A 15,225-nucleotide genomic window follows, 5' to 3' on the forward strand; every position below is an offset into this window, starting at 1 on the left:
TGAAGTTTACATGAATAGTCTCAGCCTCACTTAATGGTAATTAGTGAGGCTACTGCAGAAGCAAACACTGCAAAGCAACCACAGTGAATTCTGTTTTATTAATATATGTGTCCTCCAGCAGAAAATGTGGATGAGCTGAGTGTGTATTCATGCCACAGCCATGCAAATTGTAGCAACTGCAGTGATGGCCTTAATTCACAGGCTCACACACAAATACCTGCTTGAATAACTGCGGCTTGAAGGCACAGTTAAGACTGCAACCTGTGCTGGTTCCTGCATGTCGCTGTTCTTTTACAGGAAACTTGCTCATACTTCATGACATTTTAGTGAGATCACATCTATCAAAGAAAGGTTAATCATTTGTCTATTAATAAAGAATGATCACATCAACTAAAGATCAAGTGTGTTCCTTTTTTGTCTAGTGACAAGAGTTGGCAGGCACAAACCAGTGACCAGTCAGTTGAATTCTTTAGAAAATTATGCAGAAGATGGTTAAACCTGTGTCCCTGTGGGGGAGGAGATGGATTCCATTTTCTTTCACTTTTTTTCTCATTCCATTTTTCCAGCACATGAATGTTAGGCGGTAGGGGCTTCTTTCAGACTGCAGGTAGTGTCAAGATTGATTGATCTTGCCAAATGGTTAAAAAGAAAAAAACTGGCGGTCAGGTGTCTATCTGTCCTTGTCTACTTTCTCTTGACAGAGATACAGTGGTTCCTGGTTTTACAACTTGTGAACAAGCCATAATGTCCCAGCAGCTGCTAGTCTAATGATGTCCAGATAGAACAGATGGACAATCTCCTCACCTGTCAAAATTGCACAGCTTGGGCTGGCAAACACTTGCACTTAAATGGTGACTGTCCAGCTGAGCATTTAAACTCTGGACAGAATAAAATCATTTTGTTAAGCATTAAGAAGAATGAGAACATGATTTGCCAACTTGGAATGGCACATCTCCTCTCGCCTCTCCATTTTCTAATTCTCTGCATTTAACAAGTGTTTGCACGTGTACAGGATGAGGGGATAAAACACAGGGATGGGGAGAAAGAGCAAGGCCAAGTATTTGAGGCAGTTAAAATAGTGATTGGAATCTGTGTTCATTTGTGATGGATTTAAGTCACCAGGCCCTGCAACACTTCTCAGTCTGTGTCCTGACTGAAGCTTCAGTAAAGGATTAGTTTGGGGAAGATTATTTACTTTTTGCTCCTCCTAAAGCTCCTAAAGCTGATCATGGCAAATGCTTCTCAGTCCAGTTGGGCAGAGATTCAGCCTCAATAATTAGACTCCTTTGAGTGCTAGCCTCACCCATGGAGGCAATTAGTTGGATGAAGCAATTAAAGTGTGTCTGTGCTACCCACAACACAACTCTTTCACTGTAGTTTTACTCAAAAAAAGAGAACCATGTATTGTTCATGTAAAAAAATATTATAGATTGCTGAAAATACTTTTCTGGAAAGAAATTTACTAACTCTACCTTTTCATGATCACCAGCAATAGTATTTCATGTTGACCCTTCAGGATTCCATATGCTAATTTTAATCTCTTTGGCTTCCATAAATGCAAATGTTAAAGATTTTTTTAAGAGGTTTTAGCAGGACCTGAAGCATAATGATTTAGTTATTAGAACTCCTGTGGTTTGAGCCTTTTGCCACAGGCTTCACTTATTTCTATTTGCAAGCTAATGTATGTTTAGCTTCTCTAGAACACACTTTTTGCATTTTTGGTTGCATTTAAAACTCACCACATTGTTATATTGGCTAAAAGATAATATTTTAGTAAAATGACGGAGACAGTGTTATACTTCTGCCTCACAAAGCTGAAAAATTATATATGTTTGTTCTAGGTAGAGAGATGTGTTTCCACATGCAAAAAAACAACCCAAAAGAGAAGCATAACTCTTGTTCGTGCACATTAAAGCATACAACCCAATTTCTCTTCAATAGTAAAATATTGAATTGCAGAACACCAAAAACCTCTGTTGTGATATTCCTTTAGTAGCATCTAAACAAGTACAGCAAGAGTAGTTTCAGGTACATCTTTTCTGAATAAGTTTCCCTCAAACAGGGGACAAGCCTGAGATAAGACTAAGGTGAATTTTGGTATATTTACACTACCGAGAGCACAAAAGCACCTTTATAGAGCTAAGAAGAGGTCTATTCTCACGTTTCTTTTGTGTGCTTTATCCAGTTAATATTATCCAAGTAGATAATCTGTTACTTTTGAGGATATCAATTCAACTCCATTTCACTCGAGGCAGAAACCATTTTAATGTGGAACTCAAGCTTATTTCCTGAAATACAAATGTTGAGAAGTTTGTGTTTGCCTTCCCTGTGCTATTCAATCTTAGCAACCACATTAGCCTCACATTGCAGCACAATTAATGGACGCACAGTCTAAAGGGGTCTGTGTTCTGTGCTTCGGGATGGCTTGCAGAAAAATGTTCTGCAAACAGCAAACAGTGACATTTCCTCATAAAAATCAATGCCTATCAGTGTGCCCTTGGGTTGCTATTTACCGTATTTCTCAGAATAGTTAGTTTTTCAGTCATAGTTAGGTTGACATGTAAGTAGTTTTGCTAACTTTTTTTAAATCCATGCTGTTTAGCCTGACTTTTTTCATTCATCTCTGTTTTTGTGGAACAGTGAAAATACTGTTGTAAGCCAGTTTATTAAAGACTCTGCACTTCTAAATTGACTGAAGACATTTGTCCTTAGAAAATACTGCAGAAGAGAATGAAATGGACAGAGGATGTTTCAATCTTTGCTTCGTTTGTTATTACTGTCTCTCACAGATCCATGAATATCACAATGTTCAGAGCCCAAAGCTATCACCATGTTTAATTCATCACATGCATGCATGCACGCGCGCATGCGCACACACATGCATTAACACGTGCATGCATGCACACACAAACACACACACACACACACACACACACACACACACACACACATAATCAAATAGCCTGACAAAGGGGAACTAATTCACCCAAAAGGCACAGTCAGGAAAAGGACGAAATGTCTAAAAAGATTATTGCTGCTCTGTCAAACTTTAGACACATTAGCAGTAACAATCCAGCACTGCGTTGCAAATTAGACTGAAAATAAATCAGTCATCAAGTCAACACCTTTCTGCATGGTCAGAATGTGCTCTATGTGGCAGTGTAACCGAATTAGTCTGAGGATAATGAAAACTTGATCCCAAAACATATGTGAAGAATACAGAGTGCATTTGAAGAGGGCAGAAATTATATCTCAAAAGAGCAGCCTATTGGTCAATCATTGCTTGACATGTGGAAGAAGAAGATACTTTACCACTTTCATCCTGCTGCTGTCACAGAGGGACAGCTAGTTACACTAGTCAATAAAAGTGGAAGGTTGATCATTTCCGAGATTGGAGGTTGGAGCTGGATGACTAATGCACAGCCCCACTTACCCTTGCATCTTTATGTCCACCTTCAGATACACAGAGGAGGAGATTCGCCAGAAAGTCAGCACGTTCAGACAAATGCTGATGGACAAAGAGGGTGTCATCACCAGAGTGGGGTCACATCCGCAGCAAGTGTAAGTACATCTGCTTCCAGAAGCATTTTCTCCCTAAATATGTTGCAACTGTGCAACTAGGAAAAGTCAGTGGAAACTATTACCCTTGTATCTGAGGAGACATTTCACAAAAATTAATATATGAGGTTCTGTGAAACATTATGATATATACAGTGGTATGAGAAAGTTTGGGCACCCTTGACAATTGGCATTATTTTTATTCACCAATCATTGAGTGTTTTAATTCACAACTTAATTTTGATATATCAAATAACTGATTAACACAATCATATTTCAGCAGTGAAATTAGGTTTATTGGGTTAACAGAAAATGTGCAATATGCCCCAAAACAAAAAAAGGCCTGTGCATAAATTTGGGCACCTTAATAGAAAAATCATATTAGTATTTAGTAGAGCCTCCTTTTGCAAAAATAACAGCCTGTATGAATGTCTGGATCCTGGATGATGGTATTTTGGCCCATTCCACCTGGCAAAACCTCTGCAATTCAGTGATATTTGAAGGATTCTGAGCATTGACAGCCTGCTTCAAGTCATCCCACAGATTCTCAATGATATTCAAATCTGGGGACTGGGATGGCCATTCCAAAACACTGCTCTTGTTCCTCTGCATGAATGCTCGGGAAGATTTTGAGCAATGTTTGGGGTCATTGTCTTGTTGAAACACCCATCCCCGGCGCAACTTCAACTTTGTGACAGACTCTTGAACATTATTCTCAAGAATCTGCTGATACTGAGTGGAATACATGCGACCCTCAATTTTAACAAGATTCCCAGTACCAGCACTGGCCACACAGCCCCACAGCATGATGGAACCTCCACCAAATTTTACTGTGGGAAGCAGGTGTTTTTCTTCTAATTCTGTGTTCTTTTGCCGCCATACATATCGCCTCTTGTTGTGACCAAACAATTCAATTTTTGTTTTATCAGTCCACAGTTTCTTATTCCAAAATGATATTGGCTTGTCCAAATGTTCTTTCGCATACCTCAGGCGACTCAGTTTGTGGCGACTGTGAAGAAAAGGCTTCTTCCGCATCACTCTTCCGTGCAGCCTTTCCTTGTGAAAATTGTGCTGTATTGTTGACCGATGCACAGCGACACCGTCTGCAGCAAGATATGCTTGTAAGTCTTTGGAGGTGGTCTGTGGGTTGTTTTTAACCATTCTGACCATCCTTCGTCTTTGCCTCTCTGCAATTTTTCTTGGCTTACCACTTCTGGGCTTAACAAGAACTGGGCCTGTGGCCTTCCAGTTCCTGACAGTGGAAACTGATAGCTGAAATCTTTTGGACAGCTTTTTGTAACCTTCCCCTAAACCATAATGCTGGATAATCTTGGTTTTGAGGTTTTGTTGCAGCTTTTCAGAGGAGAGTCAAACAGAATGAGAACTGGCATTTGGCCACCTTAAATACCTTTTCTCATTAAGTTCAAGGCTTAACGAGCTCACCAAACCAACTTTGTGTGTCCAATTATCTTGTGATATTTAGTTACAGGCCATCAAAGCAACAAAATGACAAGGGTTCCCACATTTTTACACAGCCTATTTTTTTTACGTTTGCTTTAATTTCATACAATTGCATACTATGGATACTTAAAATCTGTGTTTGGAAATCAAGCTAACACTTGGCTCTTATGGGCAAATGAAGGACATGCCACCAAGATAATTTTGTGTGAAGTCAGAGTCCGTTATTACACAACCTCAGAGGGGGTGCCCAAACTTTCTCATACCACTGTGAATCTAACAACTGAGTTAAACTATCAAAAGTTAGATGAAATTATTTAATATGAGATTGTAGAATACGGCCTGCCAGCCCATATGACACCAAGTCTTTGGTGTCAAAATCACAAAAGTTTCATTAATCTGAATTTAAATCTTGGCTTTTGGATGATTTTACAGTTAAACCCCGATGCTCTAAAGAATTATCTTTGCCACAACAGCATTTTAAAATCTATTCTAATCTAAAAAGCCAATCAGGCAAAGATTGCCATGATAAGTGTCATTTTATTTAGCATTCAGTTTCACTCCTACTTCAAGAACATGGCCAGAAGGAGAGCGTCTCATCTGAGGCAGGATCATACCTGAATGGAAATAAATGGTTGCTCATCTTTGTCTGAATCACAGTACGCCATACACTCGCAGAGGCTGCTTCTTCATTCATCACAAGTAGGATAGGCATCGCAGGAGCTAGTTCTACAAGAGTGGATGATTGAGAGAGGCAGCATGGCACGGGAGACGTAACCAGTCCCTGGCAGTTAATTCCTGTTAATGCTGAGGTTTCCTCTCTCGCACACCCAAATCATTAGTGAGCCTCCTCTGCCCTTCTGCTGGCATGTAAAGTCAGACCACTTTGAAACCATGACAATGGTGGAGAGAGAGGGGGATCTGCAGGGGCCTGCCACAGTGGCAGTGGAAGAGGAAGTGTCTCATGAATGTTTTGATTTACTGCCATGGGGTTAACTGGGTTAGGGGTAACCTTAAACAATGAACTCTCCCAAATAGGAGCTGTTATAATGACTTGATTGCAGGACTGTTCCTATAATCAGAAAAGGAAACCCTGCCCTGAGGTTTTCAGGTCTTTGCAAACTACTTGACGTCTATCATATTGAAAATTTGTGCTGAAAAATGGGCAATAAGTTTTTTTTTTTCACCGCTAGGTTGCCTGTTGGGCACTCTATGTTGATCATAACCAAATGTGTCGTGAGTCACCTCCCTCTACCTCTGCTCTCCCTCACCCCCACACTCCAAAGTGCAAATGCAACATCCCCATTTTGTGGAACATGTTGAGTACATGTCATTAAGTAAAATGTCAGTAACCTACATTAAATGTCGCAAGCAAATTACCCCGTTTGTCTTCATGAGAATGTTTTGTTTGGTTGTAGCCATCTGTTAACGAATACTATACTGATACACAGTTTATGTTCTGTGCCCATTGTCTCTTTCATCATACTCCTTTTCTTCTCACCAAGAGTTCACTAAAGCATCACCCTGCCTTGCACACAGGCCAACCGTAAATTGAAAAATCAGCTACAATGGCTGTTGACTGACACGGACAATTAAGCAGTGCATGACAGAGCCAGTTGGACTCATTGGCTCCCATCAATGCCAAATGACAAATATTTGGGTTGGTTTGCTAAGGCCCTCAGGTGACCATGGGTCAGGTGAGCAGTAAACCACCAACATACAGTGTATCATGGACAAGCCAGCTCCTAATTCTGTTTTTGATGCCCACACTGATTTACTGCAAAATGCATGGAACACAGACTGAAAGGAGGACTTCACTGTGTAAATCCCTTTAGGTTGGTCAAACACATGCCTGATCACTGCAGCCAACTCTGGCCTTCACATGAACTATAAATGCCTAAGGCTATTATTAGATAGAAATTATTTAGTGAATATAGCATTTAATTTCTAGGAAATTACCAACTCTTTCCATTGTTACAACTTGGCTCAAAGTTGTAACAAAATAGAGGGAATCAGCACACAGAACGATCAAATCATCTAACTATTTTATTGAAAAACCCAAACCAAAATGATGAGACGGCCATGAGGTGTGGTGGCATCAGCCCAGCCAGCGCCCGAGACAAAGGAGAACCGCCCCTTTTATGTCCTCTGGCTCCTCCCAGCTCGCAGGTGAAACCAGTCTCACTGACGACCCACCCAGTCTCTGGGTAAACAAAACAAAACACCTGGGCGGGCCGTCACACCCCCCCCCCCATAAGGAAAAGGTCCAGAATGGCACCACTCCTGTGCTCGGCTTAACCCATTTCCACTCCTCCTGACTGAGCAACTTTGACCCCTTAAAGAAACAGAGCAAGAGTGACAGGGAAAAACCAAGGGATTAAGGCAAACAGAACACAAAATTTTAATTAGGCAGTGCCCTAGACAATGCATCTGCCAGGACATTCTCTGTCCCCTTTATATGGCGGATGTCTAAGTGGTACGGCTGCAGGAAAAGACACCATCTCATGAGTCGCTGATTTTGGATTCTGCAAAGAATGGAAAAGAGTCAGGTTTAGTGATCTTGTTTACTTTGCGAAAATCAGTACAAAAGTATGATCTGGTTTAACCACCAGCAAACCTGGTGAAGTCCAACTTGAACTAGAGGGCACTGCAATGTCATGCTCTAACATGTACTTTACCTCTGACTCAAGCTATTCACGTTCTTCGGTTAGTGAAACGCAAAAAACGTTGCCGAATAGGTTGAGCATCTCCTACATCTATGTCATGCTTAATTAAGTGAGTACGAGAGGGAGTGTCCGAGAACAAGGAAGAGAAAGAACGTATCAGTTCAATTAGCATATCAGACAAATGATCCAACAACCTGTGTAACTTACTAAGAGACTCAGAGTTCCTAAGACGGCCCTGCATGATGCTATCATCAGGAACCTTCACATCCTCCTTTTCACCCCCTACCAATACAGACATAGGGTCAGGATTACCCACTGAGGCTGCCACTGCTCTTTCCCCCAGTGTACCATTAGACAAAGACGGAAGGGCGTAATAAGGTTAACAGGTTTACATGGCAAAGCTGTGACTTCTTCCTACGATCAGGCGTTGCAATGATGTAATTCTGATCCGAGATCTGCCTTACAACAGCATAAGGGCCTGCAAATTTCACCTGAAAGGGCGAACCCACCAAAGGAAGAAGTGCCAACACTTGGTCACCGGGGCTAAAGACCCGCTTTTCGACTCTACGGGCAAATAACCCTTTCATTGTCCTCTGGGACTTTTCCAAGTTTGCTTTTTCTAATTTTCCCACCGTTTTAGAACCAGAACTAGAATGACTGAGCTCGAGTGACTACCCCCACTGGGTAAACTGCTGAGTCTGTATGCTTCCCACTACAGGGCTCCACAGTATCAGACCTAGTAACCCCTTCAGGGATAAGCAGTGCACCACCTTGCACATGAGTCCTGGCCAAGTCATTTCCCAAGATCACATGTATTCCTGCTATAGGCAGCTCTGAACACACCACAAGTGAAACCTCACCCTGCACTAGATTTGAAGATAGAGATAACTTATGTAAAGGAACAGTCAAAACATTTGGACCCATCCCCCTAACCTTAACACAACTGCCAGTGTCACTGTCCGAGGAAAACGGCAGCACTGACTCGAGAATAAACGAGTCCAAAGCACCCGAATCCCTTAAAATGTTAACAGGTACCCGTTTCCCACTTCCCACCAAGGACACAAAACCTTGGGAGACATAGGAACAATACCCTGGGTCGACTGACCTAAAGTCAGACTCGTCTAACCCTGACGCCACAGGTAGGTCAGGGGCAACCACCATGGAGTTAGTATGCCATTTCACAGCAGCTATTGCCCCAGCCTTACCAGCAGCACGAACTGACACAGCCAAAGCCACAGGTTTTGCAGGACGGATTCCCTGGTAGAACCTGCTGTTCGACTTCGACACTGGACATTCCCTCTTCCAATGACCTTGTCCCAAACAGTAATTACAAGTTCTACCCTGGTACTGCTTCTCATGACTACCACCACTCTTGGGCAAATCAACTTCCAATTCCAAACCCAAACGATCCATTTTCTGAGTACTGGAAGGCATGTCTCTACGACTCCAGTTTCCCCGGATCTTGTGAGTCAAGGCATATTCATCTGCTAAAACTGCAGCCTCTGATGCACTCTTTACCTTATGCTCCGCCAGAAATGTAGCTATACGCTCTGGAAGAGTAAATTTGAACTGTTCTAACAAAAGAAGTTCACACAATTGTGGAAAGGTCTCTACTCCAGATGCAATTAGCCAACGATTAAAGAGAGTAGTTAACTCCCTAACAAACTCCACATATGTTTTATCATGTTGTTTTCTAGAAGTTCTAAATTTCTGTCGATATGCTTCTGGCACCAACTCGTAAGCCTTTAAAACCGCAATCTTCACAGAGTTATGTTTTCACTGTCAGCCATACTTACGCGCAGAAAAGGCTTCTTGAGCTTTTCCAGTCAGAACACATTGCAGCAGCAATGTCTGTTCAGAGTCAGACCACTTCCTTGCCTTGGCCAGCCTTTCAAACAACAAAAAAAAAGTATCAAGATCTTCTTCAGAAAATTTTGGAACCAGTCTCAAGTTACTTGCGACATCAAAATAAGTACTCTGTGCCGACAAGCTACCTTCAGAGGGACCAGAAAGTTTACCATCTTTGATCAGGTCAAGACAGTAACGCTCTAAACTCTGTTGCTCTTGCTTCAATTCAGCCTCACGTAACTGAACTTTCCACTTTAGCTTCTCAAGTTCGAAAGCGTACTCTTTAGCCCATGCCTCCTTCTCCACTGCCTGCTGATGCTGTAATACTAGCAGTTCCTTCTGCTGCTCAAAAGTTAAAGCTCCGAACCCCTCAACCTGAGAAACCTGTTTATGAGGTTCCAGAGAACTACCCACTACTGGAGGCAAAACCTTCTGCTGCACCAGGTTTGCCTTTAAAGTAGACAATATCGTGTCTTTACGTGATGGCCTAGGGCACTCCACATCAAAATGCTCTGCAACTTTTAACAGTTGTTCTTTCTTGAGAGTCTTTAATAACTCCCAAGTTGGATTCCGCAAGAACTCATCTACTGAAGCCATGTCCACAACACTAATGCTAGTCCCCTGAATTACTCAAACCGTATAAACTTACCAAACCCCAGTCTAGAACGCTAACCAACCACAGTTGTGCCCGGCGTAAAGGCAAGTAAGCACCTTCACCACCAACACAACAAGCTAGTCAACCTGGTGTGCACACAGCAGTCACATGTGGAGCAACTTTCTCCTAGCTACCTACCTAACCAGGGAGCTAACTAGCTAACTCAATCCCTAGACTTCATGCAAAAGTTGTGGTGGGAAGATTAAACACAAAGCCCAGTGACTCGGTTAAGCGACCAGCACGCTGGCAGCCCACCTTGACAGTCCTGGAAGTGTCCCCGAGACAAACGCTCTAACCACACTAGTGCACCAAAATAACAAACTAAAACAACAAACAGGTCTAGTCACCCAGACCACCTTAGACCTACCGGGAAAGGTATCTCCAACACCTAGTGCCTGCCCTGAAGCACACCGGGCCAGAACTTCTAAACCATAAGTGGACAAAGCACTAACGCTCTCTCAAACTTTAACACAACTGTATGCTAAACTCCCTCCAACTTTTACGTTTAACCTGGCAAACATCAACTGCCAAGAAAACAACCATTTCTTCAGGGATTTTCAAAATCCCGGACGAGCCCCCATTTGTTACGACTTGGCTCAAAGTTGTAACAAAATAGAGGGAATCAGCACACAGAACGATCAAATCATCTAACTATTTTATTGAAAAACCCAAACCAAAATGATGAGACGGCCATGAGGTGTGGTGGCATCAGCCCAGCCAGCGCCCGAGACAAAGGAGAACCGCCCCTTTTATGTCCTCTGGCTCCTCCCAGCTCGCAGGTGAAACCAGTCTCACTGACGACCCACCCAGTCTCTGGGTAAACAAAACAAAACACCTGGGCGGGCCGTCACACCATGTATTCACATACTTTTTCATCTTTTGGGGTATGGTGTAAATTAATGTGTGGACCATATTTGTTTTTCTGGGAGCCACCTTCAATCTTCAGGCACATTTTTCTAAAGTAATTGGTTTAAATCATATTTATTGAATTTAATATTTAAAAATAAAAGCAGCCAAAACTTAACATCAACAATGAAACAGTCATCAGCTCTCTTACTTGTTGTGCTCAGACTCAAGCCCTCTGTTGTATTTTTAGCTGTTGACATATCTAGTTATCACGTGGAACCTGTCTTTCACTTTCAAGATGAAATTATTAAGTAAAAGTTAAAATCAAACTTAAAAACAACCATTGTATTTGATCTTTTGAGACGCAATTTCAAGGACTATCAGTACATGACCTCAGAGGTCATCATGATGTGCCGGGGTTAGGGAGAGATCATACCACAGATCAAATCGAATAAAAGCAATTTGTTTTCTCCCCTTTTTGTTTAATGCATGTAGAGCCTTCAAGGTCAGATAGAGTGCCTCAAAATGACCATTTAAGAGTGCAGAAAGTTATGAAGCAGAGACAAGCTGGGAGACGTGCGAGGGAAGATCCAAATGTCAGGCAGGGATCGCTACACTACAGCAGGGAAATGCTTCAGAAATAAGCTAAAGATGAATAAACAAATGGACCAGAAACACATTCAAGGTTTTACATCTGTCAACTTAAATGCTTTACAGACATCTGTATTCTTATCCAGATCCACTGTTAAAAAAACTGGCATCCTTAATTTTATCTTTTAGATTTAATAGGGTTTAAGATTTAATGGAGCCTGAGCCTTCATCATTTTGTGAGGCAGAATATTGTCCATTTTTACCTTTTGATGCGTAACCAGCCAGAGAAGTCAACTCTAAAATTCTAGTCTAGTTAGAATAATTACAGAAGCAGTGTTTGGACTAATTCAATAGATTTTTCTATGTTTTTAACTGTTAAACAGCAAAGTGAAGGCCTGGACTTTGTTTTCAGGGTCAACAATGTGCACTACCACCATGAGCAGTATGCAGAGGATTCTGATTTGGTTGGCTATGACGATGAAAAATATGACCAAGATTATCACAGTGACAACAGGTAAACAAATATATTTAAATCTGGCAACAACTAAATTGCTAAACATGTTTGTTTTCTTCCCTGCTTTTTCTCTAACAATAAAAAAAATGAATGCTCTTCCAATCCTTCAGCAACTCTTTTTCCACCCATTGTGAGTATAGCTCTGTCGATGTTATTGTATCATTACATCATATTTTCAGTATATGTCAGTTACATGGAATATTTAATTTCCTTACTGCAATTTGCAGTTTCCATGGCAACACGCATACATTTTTTTAACCTTTATTTACCCAGGAAGAATCCAGAATCCAGATTTATCAATCTCTTTTAGAAGGATGTTCAAGTGAAAGATTTGCGAGTATGATGTAAAACTTAATTTAGGAAATGAGAGAAATGGCACTTTGTGCCACAACAGTAAAATAAATTTCATTACAAATGTATTCATTTTCAAAACAATTTGAATAATAACATTTTTTTCTTCATTTCAAACTTTTGATGGTGCTCTTGATTTTTGTTGTCCTCCAAACCAGAGTGAAGAGAGAATCCAGCAGCTCTCCATCCCCTCGTCCAAAGAAAAGGAAGAAGAAAAAATCTAGTCACCGAAGGAGCCGGTGAGAGGAAGCAGGGCCCCCCTGCCTTTAATGTCGACAGATAAATTAAATAATAGTAACGTCCAGTGTTTATTTTGGGGGCTATCAGATACTACACTTAGATGGAGATTCTCTGCACACAAAAAAAAGACAGGCTCATCAAAATCTATAAGTGTCTTCTGACAAGGTCAGAACAGAAATGGAAAGAAGGTGTGGAGCTTAACTCTTAGAAAATCATTTGCTAACAGTAATCAAACAGATTTGCATAATTTCTGAAAAGCCAGAATGCAGTGCATCCATCCATCCTCTACCGCTTATCAGGGGTCGGGTTGCAGGGGCAGCAGCCTAAGAAGAGAAGCCCAGACTTCCCTCTCCCCAGCTACTTCTTCCAGCTCATCCGGGGGGGTCCCCAGGCGTTCCCAGGCCAGTCGAGAGACATAGTCTCTCCAACATGTCCTGGGTCTTCCCGGGGGTCTCCTACCGGAGGGACATGCCCTGAACACCTCACCAGGGAGGCGCCCAGGGGGCATCCTGACTAGGTGCCCAAGCCACCTCATCTGGCTCCTCTCAACACGGAGGAGCAGCGGCTCAACTCTGAGCTCCTCCTGGATGGCAGAGCTTCTTACCCTATCTCTAAGGGAGAGCCCAGCTTCTTACCCTATCTCTAAGGGAGAGCCCAGCCACCCTACGGAGGAAGCTCATTTCCAACCCTCACTGGAAACGAGTTCGACTTACTGTCAATGCAATGCGGACCAAACTCTGACACAAACTCTGTGACACATCGCACAGACGGTCCGTATCAGCGGGCCCGACACCCCATACTCTCGGAGAACCCCCCACAGGCCCCCCCCGAGGGACATGGTCGAATGCCTTCTCCAAGTCCACAAAACACATGTGGACTGGTTGGGCAAACTCCCATGCACCCTCAAAGACCCTGCTGAGGGTGTAGAACTGGTCCACTGTTCCACGCCCAGGACGAAAACCACATTGCTCCTCCCGAATCCGAGGTTCGACTATCCGGCGGATGCTCCTCTCCAGTACCCCTGAATAGACCTTACCAGGGAGGCTGAGGATTGTGATCCCCCTATAGTTGGAACACACCCTCCGGTCCCCCTTCTTAAAAAGAGGGACTACCACCCCGGTCTGCCAATCCAGGGGCACCGCCCCCGATGTCCATGCAATGTTGCAGAGTCGAGTCAGCCACGACAGCCCTACAACATCCAGATCTCATCCACCCCCGGGGCCTTGCCACCGAGGAGTTTTATGACTACCTCGGCAACTTCAGCCCCGGAGATATGAGAGCCTATCCCCAGGTTCCCAGGCCCTGCTTCCTCATTGGAAGGCGTGCTTGTGGGATTGAGGAGGTCCTCGAAGTATTCCTTCCACCGATCCACAACATCCCGAGTTGAGGTCAGCGGCACACCATCACCACTATACACAGCGTTGACAGTGCACTGCTTCCCCTTCCTCAGACGCCGGATGGTGGTCCAGAACCTTTTCGAGGCTGTCCGAAATTCGTTTTTCATTGCCTCACCGAACTCTTCCCATGCCCGGGTCTTTGCCTCGGCAACCACCGTAACTGCACTCCGCTTGGCCTGCCGGTACCTATCTGCTGCCTCAGGAGTCCCACAGGCCAGTAAGGCCCGATAGGACTCCTTCTTCAGCCTGACGGCATCCCTCACCACTGGTGTCCACCAGTGGGTTCGGGCATTGCCGCCACGACAGGCACCAACCACCTTGTGGCCACAGCACCGGTCAGCCGCCTCAACAATGGAGGCACGGAACATGGTCCACTCAGACTCAATGTCCCCCGCCTCCCCCGGGATATGATCAAAGCTCTCCCAGAGGTGTGAGTTGAAGCTCCTTCTGACAGGAGACTCTGCCAGGCGTTCCCAGCAGACCCTCACAATACGTTTGGGTCTGCCGGGTCTGTCCGGCACCCCCCCGCCACCATCGGAGCCAACTCACCACCAGTTGACAGCTCTGCCCCTCTCTTCACTCAAGTGTCCATAACATGCGGCCACAAATCCGATGACACGACCACAAAGTCGATCATCGATCTGCAGCCTAAGGCGTCCTGGTGCCAAGTGCACATGTGGACGCCTTTATGCCTGAACAAGGTGTTTGTTATGGACATTCTAAGACGAGCACAGAAGTCCAATAACAAAACACCATTCGGGTTCAGATCAGGGGTTGCCATTCTTCCTAATCACACCTCTCCAGGTCACACTGTCATTGCCAACGTGAGCATTGAAGTCACCCAGGAGGATGAGGGAGCCCCCAGAAGGAGCACTCTCCAGCACTCCCTCTAAGGACTCCAAAAAGGGTGGATACACTGAACTGCTGTTGGGGCCATAGGCACAAACAACAGTCAGGATCCGCCCCCCCACCCGAAGGCGAAGGGAGGCTACCCTCTCATCCACCGGGGTAAACTCCAATATACAGGCACTGAGCTGGGGAGCAACGAGGATTGCCACCCCTGCCCGTCGCCTCTCACCATCGGCAACTCCAGAGTGGTAG

The 15,225-nt window shown here is 43.7% G+C and overlaps 1 protein-coding gene across 3 annotated transcripts in view; it reads left to right on the top strand.

Annotated features, from left to right (window-relative positions):
- Nucleotides 1-15,225, top strand: part of srrm3 (serine/arginine repetitive matrix 3) — a 62,062-nt gene that overhangs the window by 35,689 nt on the left and 11,148 nt on the right. For 2 of the 3 annotated variants that reach the window (XM_057055539.1, XM_057055540.1), the window contains 3 exons: nucleotides 3,460-3,561; nucleotides 12,035-12,136; nucleotides 12,646-12,726. In XM_057055539.1, coding sequence (XP_056911519.1) covers nucleotides 3,460-3,561; nucleotides 12,035-12,136; nucleotides 12,646-12,726 — 285 coding nt within the window. Of the gene's footprint in view, nucleotides 1-3,459; nucleotides 3,562-4,548; nucleotides 4,680-12,034; nucleotides 12,137-12,645; nucleotides 12,727-15,225 lie in introns of all 3 variants that reach the window. The other variant, XM_057055541.1, reaches the window with a different exon arrangement.

Source organism: Takifugu flavidus, chromosome 14, assembly GCF_003711565.1.
Source record: "Takifugu flavidus isolate HTHZ2018 chromosome 14, ASM371156v2, whole genome shotgun sequence".
Lineage (NCBI taxonomy): Eukaryota > Metazoa > Chordata > Actinopteri > Tetraodontiformes > Tetraodontidae > Takifugu > Takifugu flavidus.